The 15,385-nt window shown below is 38.0% G+C and overlaps 1 protein-coding gene across 7 annotated transcripts in view; it reads left to right on the forward strand.

The window, feature by feature from the left end:
- The window catches only part of EYA1 (eyes absent homolog 1 (Drosophila)), a 217,598-nt gene that overhangs the window by 65,373 nt on the left and 136,840 nt on the right, over positions 1-15,385 (forward strand). For 6 of the 7 annotated variants that reach the window (XM_006860020.1, XM_006860022.1, XM_006860023.1 and 3 more), the window contains 2 exons: positions 12,911-12,993; positions 13,408-13,594. In XM_006860020.1, coding sequence (XP_006860082.1) covers positions 12,911-12,993; positions 13,408-13,594 — 270 coding nt within the window. The remainder of the gene's footprint in view (positions 1-12,910; positions 12,994-13,407; positions 13,595-15,385) is intronic. The other variant, XM_006860025.1, reaches the window with a different exon arrangement.

Genomic DNA, 15,385 nt, shown 5'->3' on the forward strand with positions numbered 1-15,385 from the left:
CTTCTGCCACATAGATCGTGCCCGATGATAGACATAGCCCATGGCAAAGAGGCCAGGGGAGGAAAGCAAATGGACTTCTGTGAAAATACACGAGGGACAAACAGCATCCTGCTTGCAGAGTAAGTGCTAGAAAACACTCTGAAACATGGGAAGTCCAGACAGGCCCCAGCAGGTTCCAGCATTCTTACTTTGGCTGGGATTCTGGTTTTTAATGTGAGTCCTTGTTCTCTGTGCAGTAGACCTTTTTTTTTTTTTTAAAAAAGTTTTTTAAGTGATAGCTGGCCAATATTCTTCTGGTTAAATCACACAAAATTCTTTAACTTCATATTTTAAATCATGTTATTATTCAACATAGACTGTTTTTACTGATGAAAAAGCAGTGGAGATTTATTAGTAGAATTTGGGCGATTGGTTTGTTTTTAAACTACAGTTGTTTTACACCTATATAATTGGGTGGCCCACACAAGATCTCCTTTGCAAGATTATTTCTTGTTTGTTACGGTTGACAAGACCACCACCATTTTTACTTTTTCTATTTTTATTTCATGTAAAAATTATGTAGTAGCCTAAAAGAGTTGCAGTGAAGTCTTTCAAAATTAAATAGATCCCAAAATTTAAAATGAAACTTCCTATGTGTCCTTGTATGTCTTCTTTGTGTCCCTATAGATTTTATGTAAATAAAATATGAGTATTACTTTCCATAAAATACAACTCACATTCAACCTTACTGAGTTGTTAAGTGCCGTCGAATCAACTCCCAACTCATAGCAATCCTGTATAGGTTTTCTGAGGAGCAGTTGGTGGATTTGAACTGCCGAACCTGATCCTATAGCACCACACCAGGATTTGGTACAGTACATCTATGGTATAGGAGGAACTAATGGCTTGCAACTAAAAATAAAGGTCGTTCCTTAACCGTAAGGCATTGGGCAAGGAAATCATCCTCTTTTAGTCTTTGTTTCTCTTCTGGAAATAATGATAAAGATTCCTGTCTAAATGGCCTTAATTAGTAATGGTAGAAATAACCTGAGACAGTGGATGTGGATGGAAGTACAGAAATAATAAATGGACTGGAAAAGTGTAGCATGAAGTATTTCATATGCAAAATCAAAACCAGTTACCATAAACTGAATTCCAACTCATAGATGCCCATGTAGTAGAACTGTGCTCCTTGAGTTATCTTTGGCTGTTTTTTTTCTAAAATAGGCCACTAGGCTTTTCTTTTCAGAAAAGCTTCTGCTATGCCAGTATCTGAATTGACACACTCAGGAGGCCTGTCTGTGTATCATAAAGTCTCTTAGAAGTTGACACAGCACTAAGGAGGTGCAGTAGCATGGTTTGCATTCTGGTAGGATGCCCATGCGGCTTACTAATGTGAATTGTTGGATAGTATCTGGGGTTCAAGCTTACTTGAAACTAAAATCAATGAGATTTTATTAATGATTTCAAACCCCTGATATGTTATCAATTTAAAATGTTATTTGACTTAAAATTCTAATGGAGACTCAGAGATCATTTGAAATCCTCCCAAAAGGTCATCTGTTTAATTTTCTTTGAGTTATTTAAAACAAAGTTGTGATTATTATCTCTCTTTTTTTAAAGTTACTTCTTTATTCACCATCTAGTTCAGAGTCAGTTAAATGTGTGTCCTTTCAATAAAATCTGAGAAATAGCCTAATTATCATTGATTTTCTTTCCCTATTCTTTTTCACTGTGGGGACATAAAGTTAAGAGTGTTTTTCTCTTCTGAGGACTTAGTCTTCCTTCTAAACTGCCCCCTACTCCTTTATTAAAAAAAAAAGGTGGGGGCTATGGAAAGGTCTCCTCCTGGCCCTATTGTTGTTTTTAAGTACCATTGAGTCAGTTCCAACCCATAGCGACCCTGTATAGGGTTTCCAAGGAGCAGCTGTTGAGCTTGAACCGCCAACCTTGTAGTTCAAATGGTTTTGCAGTCTGGCGCATTAATGCACAGCGCCACACCAGGACTCCCCCGCTGTCCCTACACCTGGCTGTTTATCTCCATACTATTTTCACTTAGCCCTTTTGTCATTTACCACACAGGGATTGAATTTGTCCAAAATACTGGCTCCCACCAGAGCCTAGAATAGAACTAGGGCTGAGCCAGTGATGGTTTATTCATCTCTATGGGAGGCAAGCAGGATAAATCTAGCCAGTGAAATTAAGGAAATGAGCACTGGGCTGCTGATGGCAAGATTAGTGGTTCAAACCTAACAGCTGCTCCACAGAAGACAATGAGACTGTCTTGCTCCTATAAAGATTTACAGCCTTAGAAATCCTAGGGAGTATTTCTACTTCATCCTTTAGGCTCACTGTAAGTCAGAATATCCTGTATGGCAGTGTCTTGAGGGTTAGACTCTTGGTGTGGTGCTGTAGGATAAGCACTAGACTGTGAACCACCAGGTTGGTGATTCAAACCCACCAGCCACTCCTCAGAAACCCTATAAAGAGTGGTTGTGAGTTAGAACTGATTTGACAGCACTTAACAACAACAGCCCTGATCCTTGGGTGGTGCTAAACAGTTAACAAGCTCGGCTGCTAACCAAAAGATGGGAGATTTGAGATCACACAAAAGTACTTTGGAATAAAGTCCTGATAATCAACTTCTGACAAAGCAGCCGTTGAAAACCCAATGAAGTAAAACTGGACAAGGGGGCTTCAAAAGTTTTGTGGAAAAATTCTATTATCTTTTCATATTGTACTCATGACTAGGTAAATTACACGGCATTACTTATTAATGAGCTTCCCAGAATAAAGTCAGTGCAGAGTGGAATAGCCAGGAAAACCTTACTGGGAAGATGGAACTTAAGCTAGGTCTTGAGGGATGGGGTAGTGGAAGAATGTTGCTGTTAAGTGCCATCAAGTCACTTCCAACTCATAGTGGCCCTAAATAGGGTTTTATGTGTCTCTCGGCTAGCAGTTCAGTGCTTATCCTACAGTGCCATGCCAGGACTCTACAACAGCATATACATATGTGTTGTTAAGTGTCAGAGGGTCGGTTCCAAATCATAGTGGCCCTATATATATAAGGTTTCCAAAGAAATCTTTGCAGCAGCAGAAAGCCTCATCATTTTCCAGCAGAGCAGCTGGTGGGCTCAAACTGCTGACCTTGTGGTTAAAATTGCCCTTGCAGTCCAGTGTGGTGCACTACACTAGAACTTCTTTCAGTGGAAGAGTTTGTTGTTAAGTGCCATCGAGTCGGTTATGACACATAGCGACCATATGGAGGAATAGAGAGAAGGTATTATAAGCAAGAAGAGCAGAACTGAGTGAGAAGAGTTTCTGGGATAGCGATGACCGCCCCTCTGGAGTTAACACAGTGGGCTTGGTTACAGAGTTTGGCTAGTATATTGTTGTTGTCTACACACTCATTCCTGATCCTTGACTCCAGGTCCTAGCCCCCATCTCTAGGTCCTAGTTATGTAAACATGTATATCCTTCATGTAAATGCCTTCCTTGGGTGTTTTTTGTTTTTGTTTGTTCATTTTCTCACCACCTTCTGTAGTCCTTACAATGAGAATCAGAATTATAACAATCCCAGTGTCCCAATATGTTAGCATGGTATGTTCAGCATTTACAATATTAGATTTTTTTTCTGGTTAAAGAGTGCCATTTCTTTTTCTAACTCTTATACAAATGATTGAGAAATGTTCCTTACCCACTTCCAGCTGACCACTTTCCCATAAACCTTTCACTCTCTGATCTTCTTCATGGGGTGGTGTATCCTTATCCCACACCAGAAATACACTCTTCCCTCTTTCCTTTTGGATCAAGCTGCTTGTCTTCATTTCATTCACTGGTGGTGGCCGTGTGTCATGGGGTCGATTGTGACTCATAGAAACCAAGCATAGGGTTTCCGAGGCTGTAAATCTTTATGGGAGCAGAAAGCCTCAACTTTGTCCTGTGGAACAGCTGGTAGTTTTGAACGGCTGACCTTGAGGTTAGCAGCCTGACTCGTAACCACTACACTGCCAGAACTCCTTGTGTATACGGCATGTTAATGTTTCTTATTTTGCATTATTTTCTTGAGGTATTTATTTTATTTTTTAACTTTCAACTGATTTGGGCCCAGTAAATGCTCTAGCTGCCTACTACATTAGAAAAGTTTTTATTGTCTTTTCATGGTTGTGTAATCTGCCTACTTTTAGTGGTTAAGTTGCTAACCAAAAGGTTGGTAGTTCAAACCCAGCAGTTGATTCAACGGAGAAAAATGTGGCAATAAGATTACAGCCTTGGAAACCTGATGAGACACTCTCCTTTGTCCTCTAGGGTTATTAGGAGTCAGAATTGATTCCGTGGCGGGGAGTTTGGTTTGGGTTTTAATCTGTCTACTCAGTAGCGTAGTGGTTACGAATCGGGCTGCGAACCTTAAGGTCAGTGGTTCGAAACTACCAGCCGCTCCGCGGGAGAAAGATGAGGCTTTCTACTCCCGTAAGGATTTACACCCTCGGAAACCCTGTACAGGGTCGCTATGGGTCGGCTCAGACTCGAAGGCACTTAACAACAACACAACAACAACTCAGTTCTCAACTAAAAAGAGTACAGTGAAATGAAAAATAATTTTGCCTCTCCGATATTTTCTGGAGGAAACTATTTTTCCTGTGTTCTCGTCTGGAAATTGTGTCTCCCCTCTCCATGAAAAAAAAATTACAGCCATGATTTTTCATAATAGTAAGCAATTTAACTAGATAACTTGTTTTTTGTTTTTTTTTGGAGTGAAGTAATGGGTGAGAAGACAGCCCCTCCCACTCTGCTTGAAGTTTAACTCAATCCCAAACTACCAAGAATTGGGGTGTAGGAACTTCCCTTGAACCAATCTCTGCCACGTTCATTAACTGAAGAATAATAGGTTCTAAGTGGGAATTCTTTCTATTTTGGGGAATTATTTTGTGATATATAACATTAAATGTCACACATTATCATAGGATATTACTGTTAATTTTTATAGATCTGGAGGTGATTTTTCCATGTAAAGCCATTTATGTGTGTTTAAGAAGGAGCTCTGGTAGCGTAGTGGTTACGAATCGGGCTGTGAACCTTAAGGTCAGCGGTTCGAAACTACCAGCCGCTCCGCGGGAGAAAGATGAGGCTTTCTACTCCCGTAAAGATTTACACCCCTTGGAAACCCTGTACTGGGTCGCTATGGGTCGGAACCGACTCGATGGCACTTAACAACAACAACAACAACAGGAAGGAAAAGATTTCATATTGTTTTGAAAAAGGAATTCTGATTAGTAAGCCTAGCTCTATGACGTAGTTACAAGTGAAGGGCTCAACCAAACCAAAACTGTCAGTAGATTGAGCCCGATGGGAGAAGGAGGTCTGTTTTTCTTCTTCATACTGCTGTCTTCCCTAAACAACCATACACAGGCAGCGTCCCACCCAGTGTGCCTCTTTTCTCTTTTGCTGGGCTAGCATTGCATGAAAAGTGGTCTTAACAGTCGGTACACCAAAGCTTTCATGAGAGTGTGGGCCTTGCTGTTTTGCTATTGCTTTATTGGGATTCTAAACTTTGGTGCAATTCATGTGGTAGTGGTTGCACGGAGTGTACATCAGATCAGCTATCAAAGTGAATGTTTAACTCAGCCCAAAGACCAAAACAGCAATAGGATGGGCTCTGAGAAAATTCTCTAAATGCTTGAGGAATGTGATTGATTCATCAGTGTAAAAAGATTTTACTGGTTCCATGATTTTTAAGTAGTTGTTAAAATGCCTACTGAATTGGTACTGTGACTAAAACCAAACCCATTGCTCTCAAATTGATTCTGACTCGTAGAGACCCTATGAAACGGTGTAGAATTGCCCCATAGCGCTCCCAAAACTGTAATCTTTACAGAAGCAGACTGCCACATCTTTGTCCCACAGCACACCTGATGTGTTCAAACCACTGACCATTCAGTTAGCAGCCAAGCACTTAACTACTGCACCACCAGGCTTCTTATGCTACTTGTGTAACAAATCAAACCAAGCCCACTGCCAGTTGAGTCAGTCCCCACCCATAGTGACCCTGTAGGACAAAGTAGAGCCGCTCCGTTGGGTTTCTGAGACTATAGGTCTTTACAAGAGCAGACAGCCTCATCTTTCGTTTGCAGAGTGACTGGTGGTTTTGAACTGTCGACCTTGTGGTTTCTAGTCCAGTGCTTATCTCACAGCTCCACCAGGGCTCCTTGGTAATGAAACAGAATGTAACCCAAAACTAGGCCCTACACTCTTCCTCTTTGCCTCAAAAAGATTGTGATTCTGTGTCTGAGGAGGGCCCCAGGTGTGTGTTTGTTTGTTTGTTTTTTCTTAAATGTTTTATTGTGAATTATGTGATAGTTTACATGGGAGAACATTAGTTTTACATTCATTCTATCGTATATCGTCTCATTGCCATGGTTACAATCCCCTCCATGCAATCCTTCCCCTGTACCCCCAGGTCTTCAGCACACAGTTGCTCTTCCTCTCTGGATCTAAAGTCTCCAGCTGCTCCATCACTCCACGTCATCATCTCTGGCTCCATTTCAGGCATCACTGCTTCTCTGGGTAGGGTCCCCCCAGGTGTTTGTTTCTTAACAAATACCTCCTGATGATTCTGGGGCAATTAGCTGTATTTTGAATGTTCTTGTAATAATAAAAAAAAAATCTTTGAGAGACAATATATTTGGGAGATTAAGAGTGTCAAGTCTGGAGTTAGATGGCCTGGGTTCAAATTCCAGCTCTGCTACCATTTTAGCCTCTACAACCTTAGGTTTCTTCATCTGTAAAATGGGATAATACTAACAGTACCTACCTCATAGGGTATTTGTGAAGAATCAGGGATTGATAACATGGAAAATATTTTATTTGGGGCTATTTCAGAACAAGCACTCAAAAAGATTTTAGTTGTTGTATTTGTTACTGTCTCTTTTATATGGCTGATAATATGCTTTTAATCCTAGGATGATCTCTAGATCACATTAGTGAATTTCAGAACTTCTCACAAAGTAAGACCAGAATAAAGTTTGAGCAGGCAAGACCAGAATAAACTTTGTGTAGACTTTAAAGCCAGACAGATGTATGTGTGAATTTCACTTCCTCTCATGGAGACTGCATTACTTACCCTCTGTTTCCTAATTTACAAAATGGAATATTAACATTCTATATATCAGGAGTCCTTGTGTGGTGCTGTGGGTTAATGCACTAGACTGTAAAGTCATTTGAACTGCAAGGTCAGCAGTTCAAGCGCATCACTCGCTCCTCGGAAACCCTATACAGGGTCACTATGAGTTGGAACTGACTCGACGGCGCTTAACAACAAATGTATTATCAAATTGTTGTAGAGTATGATGTGGTGCTGTAGGATCAACACTGGAGTGCTGAATCACAATGTCGGCAGTTCAAACCCACTAGCTGCTCCTTGGAAACCCTGTACATGGTCACTATGTGTCACAACCGACTCATTGGCACTGAACAATAACATAGAAAAAAGAATATGCCACCTAAAATGTCTTACGTATTCAATAATTTTTATCTAACTTTACTATTTTTATTTGATACTCAGGGCATATTGATGTTCAATTATTTATATAAGCACCAAAGGTTCTTTTAGCTTTTAAATTTTATTTTATGGCAAAAGGACAAATTAGTTCAATATAATTGTTGTTAAGTGCTGTCAAGTTGGTTTCAACTCATAGCAATCCTGTATAAGGTTCCCAGGGAGAGGTTAATGAGTTTGAACCACTGACCTTTTGGTTAGCAGTCTAGTGCTTATCCTACAGGGTTTTATTAATTGGTTAAATAATTATTAATTAGTTGCACATTTTAAAATATTGATTAGTAAGTCATATAGCACACAATCATATATATTTATATGTGGTCTATATCTATGGAGAGACAGTAAGCAAGGAAAGGAGGGTGGTTATACACAGAAGGCTTTTCTGGGGAAGAGGATTTCTTGTCTATGCTGATATATGGGAAGTTAAGTAGAAGTTAGTGAGGACAGGACAGGAGGAAGTAACCAGTGCAAAGACTACCAATAGGAGAACTGAGTAATAGCATACTGGAGTCTTGGGATGGCGCTGTGGGTGGTTGCACCCGATTGCAAAGTCATTTGAAATGGAAGGTCAACAGTTCAAGCTCACCAGCTGCTCCTTGGAAACCCTATACAGAGTTGCTATGGTTCAGAACCGACTTGATGGCACTTAACAACAACAACAACAACATAATAGCTTAATACTGTTAGGATAGAATATGTATGTGGGTGAATTGGAGTTGATGTTACTGGGAAGGAACCAAAGAATCTCATGAGATAAATAGAGTCTGGACCACATAGGACGTAATATGTAAGCCCTGCTGAGGACTTTGAATTTTACTCTGAAAGTGTTAGGGAGTCATTAAAGGTTACTTTTTAAATCAGGGGATTGACAGAACCATATAGGGGCATTAGAAAGGTGGTTCTGCTCACATGTGATGAACAGAATGGCAGAAGGGTGAGCAGAAAAGCAATAAAGGAGGCACTGAGTTGCAGTAATCCAAGTGGTAGATGCTGATAGCCTAAATCTTTACCAGCTATGTTGACTTAAGTCCCATGGGAAGGCAGGTGGAGAACGGCCCTACAAATACGATTTGGGTGGTGACAATTAATATTGCCTAAATCTGATTCTTTAGTGCAAACACCTCTCCCCAAAGTAAGTTGGATCCTTTTGGAAGTTGTATTAAGTCTCCGGGTCACTGGGGAACCATTAAATGCCTGCTGCAACATACTAAGTAGAATGGAATCTCAACCTTCAGGCAGCTAGCAAATGAGTATAACTTATGTTGAATTCCAGCTAATGTATAGCTTTAGAAGTAGCATTAAGTCTGGAAGGTCACTTGGGTATCATTGGAGACCTGAACTGTGATTTACTTGGTCATACCCTTGTGGCTTATATGTGTTAATATAGGTTCCATTGTCTTCCCTACTTTGTTCCAGGGAATGACTTATGCAGTGGAAACATCCATTTGAAAAACATATTTTCTCTATTTTATGCATTTTCTTGGTGAATAGGGATTATTGAGGTCAGTATTTATAGTGCAGGAATGTGTCGTAGTTTAAATGAAAGTAATAAGTCATAAACTGAATTCAATTTTATGGTTAAATGCGTATAATAGATAAGTTTTTTTTTTTTTTTTTTAAACAACTTTATTGATCTTTAAGCCCTTAACCACAAAGAAATGTAAATTTTTATGTTATAAGAGGTTTTTAAATATTCTTTATGTTTGCTTTACATTTAACATCAATATTAATTGTTCATTGATACACAACTATATACGGGGTGAGTCATAACTCCTGGGATTTAATTAGAAAAAAAAAAAAGAAAACTAATGTCATTCTGATAAGTTCTTTGAAGTCTGAGTTATGTCTTAGTAATCTTTTTAGCCCCATGTAGTTATAACCATAAGTTGATATTTAATAGATATTTGGTATGTATTTGAAGATCAAATCAAATGAGTATGAATATGAGAAGCTTCTTCATTGAGGCTTCAGAGCTCAAGGTGGAATAAATTGTGAATATGAGAATTTGGCTTCTCTGTGATAAGTGTTCTGGGAACTCTAAATGGTTGATACACTGGAAATACTCAAATGAAGAACCCTCAAAATAGAGTTCATGCTAGACAACAACATTTGAAACAATCACAGGAAATATTAGCCTTCTTAATAAAAGTAACAAATCTCTGCAAGGTTTTCAGAGTTCTGAGATGTTTGATTAGTAAGTAGGGCAAGAATGTTAGATATTTTTCTAATTTGGGAATGTGAAAAAAGGGAAAAGATACCTAAGTGCGGTACGGAATTTTGGACGATAGCAATATCTAATATTTGCACAATACAGTGCAGTGCTCATTCTATTTTCCAAAACATTATCTCACTGGAGCTGTTTAAGAATCTTATGAAGTAAGGTTTTCTCAGATAAGGAAACTATGTTCTAGACTTAGTTTAGACTGAATAAAACCCAAAGAGTTTATAAGTAATTAATCTGTCTTTTGACTTTGGAGCCCATCCTTAAATATTCAGTAGCAAGCAAATAATTAGAATATGTTAACTACAAAATGTCGTGCTTGAACTTGTCTGTGAAGAACTGTTTCATACTGAAGAGTTCTTTCTCAAACTTCTACAATAAATATGTTTTGTCTGTACTATTATTTGCCATAAAATTTTTGATTGAAAAAACACTTCCTTTCATTTGTAATTGCAAAAACAACAATGGGTCTGAGTAGAAGACTTAGAAATGTACAATTGATTTAATGTAAATTATGTGATGAAAGATGTACTCCTCCAGATATGGTATCTGTGAGATGCTATGCTTTCAAAAAAAAAAAAAAAAAAAAATTCTTGCACTTCAAAAATAGTTTTAAACATGATATCCAAATACGTTTTTGTAATTTTAGTATTTTAAAGTTTTGTATATATCTTGTTGTTGAGAACTCATTCAACAGTTTCTCCAAGTACAAGTCAGTGATATTAATAATGTCCATCGAGTTATGTTATTTGATAGTAGTGAGGTTCCCACCTCCTGCTTCTGAAACGGTTCGTTTCACATCCATGTTAGAGTTTCACGTTTTTACAGAACAATTAAGTCTGCTAGCATTCACAACTGAGTCATGCCAACCTATCAGTACCTTCTCCCACCTTCTCTTACCCAGACCAGCTGGGCAGAAATGTTGTTTGATGGGAGTTACAGCCTATGGCTAGATGAAACATTAGATAATTCACTGCACAAAAGACCTAATTAAATTACTATTATTCCATTTTAAGAAGGACTAAAGGAGGTTTTTTTTGGTTAAGGTTTAAATATTATATCAGAGCAATAGTTTGGGGGTTTATCCATCCTTTGTAGATCTACAAAGTATAGAGTCCATGAGACTGTTCTGTCAAATTCTGTTCTTCATTTCCCCCCTTTTGATCAGGATTCCTCATAGAATCTCTGAACAAAATGTTCAGCAATGGTAGCTGGGTACCTTCCATTTCTGCTGATCTCATGGCAAAAGTGGCAGTGGTTCATAGAGACAATTAACCACACATTTCATATCCTCCTGCTATTCCGGATTTTCCTTCCTCTATTGTTGCCAGTGTATAAAGGTCAATTGTGTCTAACATGATAGTTTGTAAGCTTTTAAGACCTCAGACACTACTGGATGAACCAAGAGGTAGAACAGAAGCACTAAATACATTAGGCCAATTAACTGCAATGACCTCTGAAGCCATGACCCTAAACCTCCAAACCAAGGAATCAAATACCATGAAGTTTAGGGTCATATATAAGAAGCCTCAGCAGCTAAATTCAGTTTCTCTCTCCCTCTCTTTTATTGTTGTAACAATATCACACAACTTTTGCCAATTCAGCTTTTTACAGGCATACAACCTATTGACAATTGTAGTAATCAGCTGCAGAACCCTACCATTTCAGTGCAATTGTTTCATCACCATTAACCCCCTAATATTTTGGCTTTTATATTTTGGCTAGTATAGAAAACTGGTCCCATGTCATTAAACATCTGTATGTTATTTCAACAGCATTATAATATTTCATTGTATGAATAACACCCATGAAGGACTGTGGGATGTTGTCTGAGTTTTGCTATTAGAAACATTGCTGAAGAACATCTTTCTAGCAATCCATGGAGTCCTGATGTGGCACTGTATATAAGCACTGGACTGCTAACCTCAAGTTTGGTGGTTCAAACCTACCAGCCATTCCTCAGAAAAGCTATGTTGTTGTTGTTGTTATGTGCCATCAAGTCGGTTCCGACCCATAGCGACCCTGTATAGGATTTCCGAGGGTGTAAATCTTTACGGGAGTAGAAAGCCTCATCTTTCTCCCGCGGAGCAGCTGGTAGTTTCAAACCTCTGACCTTAAGGTTCGCAGCCCGATTCGTAACCACAACGCTACCAGTGCTACGAGGCTCACTATGAATCGGAACGGACTCAACAGCACTGAACAACAACAACAACAGGAAAAATGCATACACCCCCACACACCACCCACACAGACACATACACACTTAGAGTAAACTCTTAGCTGTAAAATTTCTGGATTAAATGGTATACAAAATTTCTCAATCACTGGCCAAGTAACTCATCAGAAAACTCCAATTTAGCAGTATTGAAATAATGTAAAGAATGGGAAGAAGAGAACTAAGAGTTGCTCATATATTGTAGTCTCCACAGTGTGTCTTCTTTATTGTTGAACACATACTAGATATTCAACAAATAGAATACTAGCTAGACAGCTAGACAGCACATGGATTTGATAAAACATTGCTCACATTCCTCTCTGATCGTTGTTGTATCAAATTCTTCAAGTGCTGTAATCCATTCTGCTGTGAAATGAAATAATGAAATAGCTATTTCAGTGGCTCATTATAATGACCATATATATAGTACAAGTGAAAACATTTTTTGGAAATAGCATAATTTTTAAGCTAGAAAAAAACCTTATAGATCTTCTCATCTGATTCTACCATATTACATGAAATGTGTTTTATGTAAAGATATGAAAACTCTTGGTATGTTTTACAAACTGAAAACGAAAGTAAATGTCTAATATTTTTATACAAATGCATGATTTTGTCATTAGTTTATATGACTCACTCATGTCTTCTGAAATTTAAACCTTTTGCTGTTTAATTGTGTGTAATAGAGTGAAGGTAAAATCGTCAGACATTTTAAGGAAATAAACTTTTATCCATGTCTTTAGTCAGTGTTCTATGTGAAGGTAAAATCGTCAGACATTTTAAGGAAATAAAGTTTTACCCATGACTTTAGTCAACGTACTATAATATTAAGGATAAATCATATGTATTTGAAGTGAACTATATTAAAATTATATTTTTCTATAGCCACATTATTCTGTGGAATTTAGTAAACCACAATTTCTTTTTCATCTTGTTTTAGGTAGCAGTTTTACAACATCATCAGGATTATATACAGGAAATAATTCACTGACAAATTCCTCTGGTTTTAACAGTTCACAGCAGGTAATTTAAAAGCCAATTTAACTTCTGAAATATTTTTAAATGCAACAGAAAACTTTCTCTTATAAGGAAATATGTTTATATTTCACCCTAAGTAGGTATTTTCGTAAGCCTTTTACAGTTTTTGTTTGTTTGTTTGTTTTTCTTTAGCAGTCTTCTATAGAGGAACTTTGGTTTTTAGATTGGTTTAGTTGTACCTAGCAATGCATCATGGAATAGAAGAAATGTGAAAACTATTTCTAATCTTCCATAAAATTCATGTTTGCAAGTCTGGGCATTTCAGTCCAGTGTTTGCTTATGTGACCCCTGGAAGAACTTGGAGAAGACCCAGAACACAATCACCTTTTTTACAAATATATTTTGAAACATGTAAGTAAGTAGCAGTGTCTGACTAATTTGTCTGGTTTGATTTGGTAGGACTACCCATCGTATCCCAGTTTTGGCCAGGGTCAGTATGCACAGTATTATAACAGTTCACCATACCCATCACATTATATGACAAGCAGCAACACCAGCCCAACAACACCGTCCACAAATGCCACTTACCAGCTTCAAGAACCACCATCTGGCATCACCAGTCAGGCAGTCACGGACCCCACCACAGGTAATCATGGGAATTTTATTAGTCCTGCAGGCTCTGTTTCTGGTGGTTTAAATGCATTTTTCTCAAGCTATATATTCATGCAGTGGTTGCAGCTTTGGCAAGGCCTAAAGAGAAATCCAGCAGTATGATTGTGACATTAATTTTACTTTCATTTAATTTTTTTTAAATTTAAGCATAAATTATGTAAACTTCAAAAGTACAGGAGATGAAGACTTTGTTTGAAAATATACTGTTTTAAAGATATATGTCGATTTGCTTTTTATATGCATACTTATAAGTACTCAGCTATAATTTATCATTATAATGAATGAAATAATTAGCTGAATATTGAACGTGAAAGTAAGTAATATTGCCTAGAATTTAATGTCTATCAATTATTTAATGTTATTCATACATAGTTAGAAAATGAAGTAACATCAAAGGAGGGGGGGTTGATGATGGGTGACTGCTGTCCCCTGCCCTACTCTTTCCCACTCCTAGCTACTATAAACTTCAGAACTTTGTGTCTGAATATAGACAATTGTCACAGCCTATTCTAGTAAAAGCCTTCTCATTGCTGGAAATGTTCTTATATCTTTGATACTCCTTCCTTTCTATTACTTATTTCTAGAACTTGTAATATTAGATGTGTAAGATCTTGAATTAAGGAGCTCTGGTAGCGTAGTGGCTACGAATCGGGCTGCAAACCTTAAGGTCAGCGGTTCGAAACTACCAGCTGCTCCACGGGAGAAAGATGAGACTTTCTACTCCCGTAAAGATTTACACCCTCGGAAACCCTGTACAGGGTCGCTATGGGTCGGAACTGACTCGGCGGCACTTAACAACAACAACAACAACAACAACAAGATCTTGAATTGGTATTTACCTACATTTCTCATCTCCTTGCCTCTTTAATTTTCTTTTTCATTTTTATATTCTAATCAATATATATATGTAGCAAAGCATTTGACATTTCAACTGTCTTTACATATACAGTTTAGTGACATTGATTTTGTATCTCTTGTTCAACCATTATCCTATCGGCTCCCAAATTATACCATCATCATTTACTGAGGCTAAGTGTCCCCTAAGTTTCGAGAAGTTCTCCTTTCCCTCTTCTTTCAAGTCACTTCTGGTAATCACTAATAAGTGTTCATCTATATAGACTTCATATTTCAGATTGTCGGGGCCATACAATTTTTGTCATTTTGTGACTGACTTTTTTTATTCATTGGAATGTTTTCAAGGTTCATTTGTGTTGTTGCATGTACTGAACCTCCATTTCTCTTTCTGGCTATGTAGTATTCCGTTATATTTTGTGTATGCATGCATCTGTGAACATACATTTAGGCTGTTTCCACTATTTTGGCTATTGTGAATGGTGTTGCAATGAGCCCTGGGGGACAAGTGTCTGCATGTTTCCTTTTAACTCTTTGGGGTTTAGACCTAGGGCTGGAATTGCTATGGTTAGCATTTTGAGGAGCTACCAAAATGTTTTCCAAAGTGGCTATACCATTTTACAGTCCCACCAGCAATGGGATGAGGGTTCCAGTTTCTCCACATTTGCACCAATACCTGTTTAACTTTGTTTATTATTATTATTAATAGTTATCCTAGTAGGTATGAAGCAATATGTTATTGTGGTTTTGATGTGTGTTTTAGCAGGATAAGCACTGGTCTACTAGCCACCAGGTTGGTGGATCAAACACACTAGTCTCTGAGATAGAAAGATGAGACAATAATCAGCTTTCATAAAGGTTGACAGTCTGTGAAGCCCTATGGAACAATTGTACTCTGCACTGTAGAGTGGCA

The sequence above is a fragment of the Chrysochloris asiatica genome, unplaced genomic scaffold (assembly GCF_000296735.1).
Source record: "Chrysochloris asiatica unplaced genomic scaffold, ChrAsi1.0 scaffold00036, whole genome shotgun sequence".
NCBI classification, from domain to species: domain Eukaryota; kingdom Metazoa; phylum Chordata; class Mammalia; order Afrosoricida; family Chrysochloridae; genus Chrysochloris; species Chrysochloris asiatica.